The 2761-nt window shown below is 39.2% G+C and overlaps 1 protein-coding gene across 1 annotated transcript in view; it reads right to left on the minus strand.

Moving 5' to 3' along the window:
• Window positions 1-1280: 1280 nt before the first annotated feature.
• Window positions 1281-2761, minus strand: part of LOC106941365 (interferon-induced protein with tetratricopeptide repeats 1-like) — an 18962-nt gene continuing 17481 nt past the window's right edge. The window contains exon 3 of the mRNA XM_015024358.1: window positions 1281-2725. Within this exon, the coding sequence (XP_014879844.1) occupies window positions 1913-2725 (813 nt within the window). The 3' untranslated portion in view covers window positions 1281-1912. The remainder of the gene's footprint in view (window positions 2726-2761) is intronic.

The following is a 2761-nucleotide window of genomic DNA, read 5'->3' on the forward strand; positions in this document are numbered from 1 at the left end:
AAGTTAAAACGTTAGCTTTAGTCTGACCTTTGACCTGCTGTGCCTAAACTCACTCAATTTTCTCTATGAATGACGGCGATGCAGGACCACAAGAAAACCAGAACACAGGAGAAAAGGTCAACTGAGTCAGTGAGAGATTCATATTTTAAAAGGTTTCAGGTGTTTCCCATCACTCACCTCATGATCCAGCTGCTTCAAATCACTTTGAAAATGTCTTGACTTTGAAGCGTCCCAGCGTTTCTATCAGAGGTAATCCTGAAACGTCTCAACCTGAACTCAGAGACACGAAAACATGTTTGACTGCAGGAAGTCAGTCTGACTGAATGAGGCTCAGCAGGAGAAAACACCAGTTTAACCAGTCAGGGAGAGGCTGGAGTTTAGATTCTGTTTGGATTGTCAGAAATAGAAACTGAACCAGAACAACTGACGGGAAACTTTAACTCCAGGCTCTTATCTTCTAGTTCTCAGTGGCTAAATTACAAACTCATGTTTTACAGTTTCTCTTCTTCAGAATAGAAACTTAGCTCCAATAACAAACTGGACGATGACTCGCCTTTATGACCCTGAGGAGGGATCAGGAATGACGATGTTGGAATGATGTTCAGTCTCTCTTTGTCTGCAGCGTTTGGCTCCAGGGGATTTTTTCATGTCAAACAAATTCCTGATGTAAACATGCGACTCCTATGTAAAGATAAACAGTCTGCTAACCTTTTCCTTCACCCTTAGCGGGATCCTAGATGTGACGTAATTTGAGTGCAATTTTTCTGAGTATTCTGAAAAAACAAAAGCATCTCACCAGCAGGCAGTGGTGGGAAGGCACATTTCTAATGTGTAAAAATTAAATAAGATCGGTACACTTAATTATATTAGTGATCAGGTATTATTCAGCAAGTACTTTTACTTTTAATACTTAAGTATTTTTAAAAGCCAGTACTTTTTTACTTTTACTTAAGTAAAATGTTAATGTGGTACTTTTACTTTTACTTGAGTAAATTTTTTGAGTACTTTCTCCACCACTGCCAGCAGGGGGCGCCGGAGCAGCTAGAGCTAAAAGTCACTCTGGCATTTGCATAAAACATCAAGCAGTACAACTCTTAGAAACATAAGTGGCTAAAGATTTTACATGCTTATATGAAAATATGTTTTTTGTAAAAATTCAGACAAGTTAAATATGTTGTTTTTATTTATAGCATTAAACCATCAAAACATCAGATCCTCACTTTAGTTTCACTTTATTTGGTAAAGTTGGAGAGGAATTCACAGATTTGACATCTCATGTATTAGGGTTGCAATTCTTTATTTTACAACAATGTTGAACATATTCATCATTTATAATAATGTTCATTATTTACCATCTTTGTTCCAACAGGAAGAAGCAGCTTTTTTCCTGCTGTAGACAAACACAAAACGCCTCAGTTATCCTGCTAATGCTAAAGCGCTAAAAGAAAAATTAGCTTGCTATTAGGACATTACAAGTGGAAAGTCTTTCCCAAAATAAATGCTTTAGCATAGCTAATTGTTAATATCTCACAATAAAACTTCCTGATGATGTAATTCTGTGATTTGAATAAATAAATGTATGTATTTGATTTGATTTGGAGGCAGAAACATTCATAGTTTTGGATCCATCAGGTTCTTTCAAGGATTTTAACCACATTAAACAGTAACACATAGTCATCTGAAGCTAATAAATAAAATCACAAGTGAGATATAAAATGTTTCTGTTATTAAAATAAACCGTTACATTGTCTCTTTGCCTGTGAATCTGCTGGAGTTAAAGTTTCTTGAAGGGAGGATTCAGGATGAGCAGCATGCTTGGCGTGTTGTGCTGTACATAACAGAGCAAACCTTCATGTGGTTTATAAAGCTGATATTTACATCCCAATAATGTGATGCAACTGAAGCATTAAAACTAATCCTGACTGACTGATTCTGACGCTTGAATGTTCAGGTTTTCCAAAAACTCCTTAATTTCTTGGCACATTTCAGGGTCTGTGTTTCTCTTCAGGGTCTTCTCCAGCTCTCTGAGGCTCTTCTGTCGATACTTGGATGTTTCCTGGATCTCTGCTGCCTTCATGTGATACTCGATGGACCTGCACGTCTCATTTCCACTGAAGTATAAATGTTTGGCGTAGAAGTTGTACAGCATCTGTTTTCCTGCTGGATCCAGATCTTCTCTTTGTTCCAGCAGCTCTTTGTAAATCTGGCCAGCTTTCTCTTTGTCTCGCTTTGCCTGTAAGTCTGCTAGAGTTATTTTTTCTTGAAGGGAGGATTCAGGATAAGCAGCAACCACTTCCTCCCACAGACTGATTGCTTCTTTGATCCTTCTGGGATCAGGGTTGGTGCAATGAGATAAAATCTTACTGCTGTAGCATTTTGCAGCCGACCTTTTCACGTATCGGGAGTCAGGATGTCTCCTCAGAGCCTCCGTGGCTATTTCAACAGCTTCATTTACAGAGATGTGCTTTCTGTAGAGACTCAGTAGTGGATCGATCCCACAGTAGTTGTTCATCGGCCTCTCTAGGATCTTTTCAGCCAACTCTCTTGCTTCATGCTTAATTGAAGCAGCTTTGGCCTCTAGATAAAGAGCAGCAATGCATAAGTTACCTGGATCTCGTTCTTTGGCTGATCTCAGCTCTTCCAGCCGGTCAGCGAACAGTTTCTTTATTTTTTCATCTAGATTTTCTGCTGTCAGTATGGCGTAGCTGCTCTGCCACTCCACGATGTCTGGCTGCATCTGGATGGCTCTCTGGAAGAGCTC

The sequence above is a fragment of the Poecilia latipinna genome, unplaced genomic scaffold (genome assembly GCF_001443285.1).
Source record: "Poecilia latipinna isolate Pla-1442-1.1 unplaced genomic scaffold, P_latipinna-1.0 Scaffold3627, whole genome shotgun sequence".
Classification (NCBI taxonomy): Eukaryota; Metazoa; Chordata; class Actinopteri; order Cyprinodontiformes; family Poeciliidae; genus Poecilia; species Poecilia latipinna.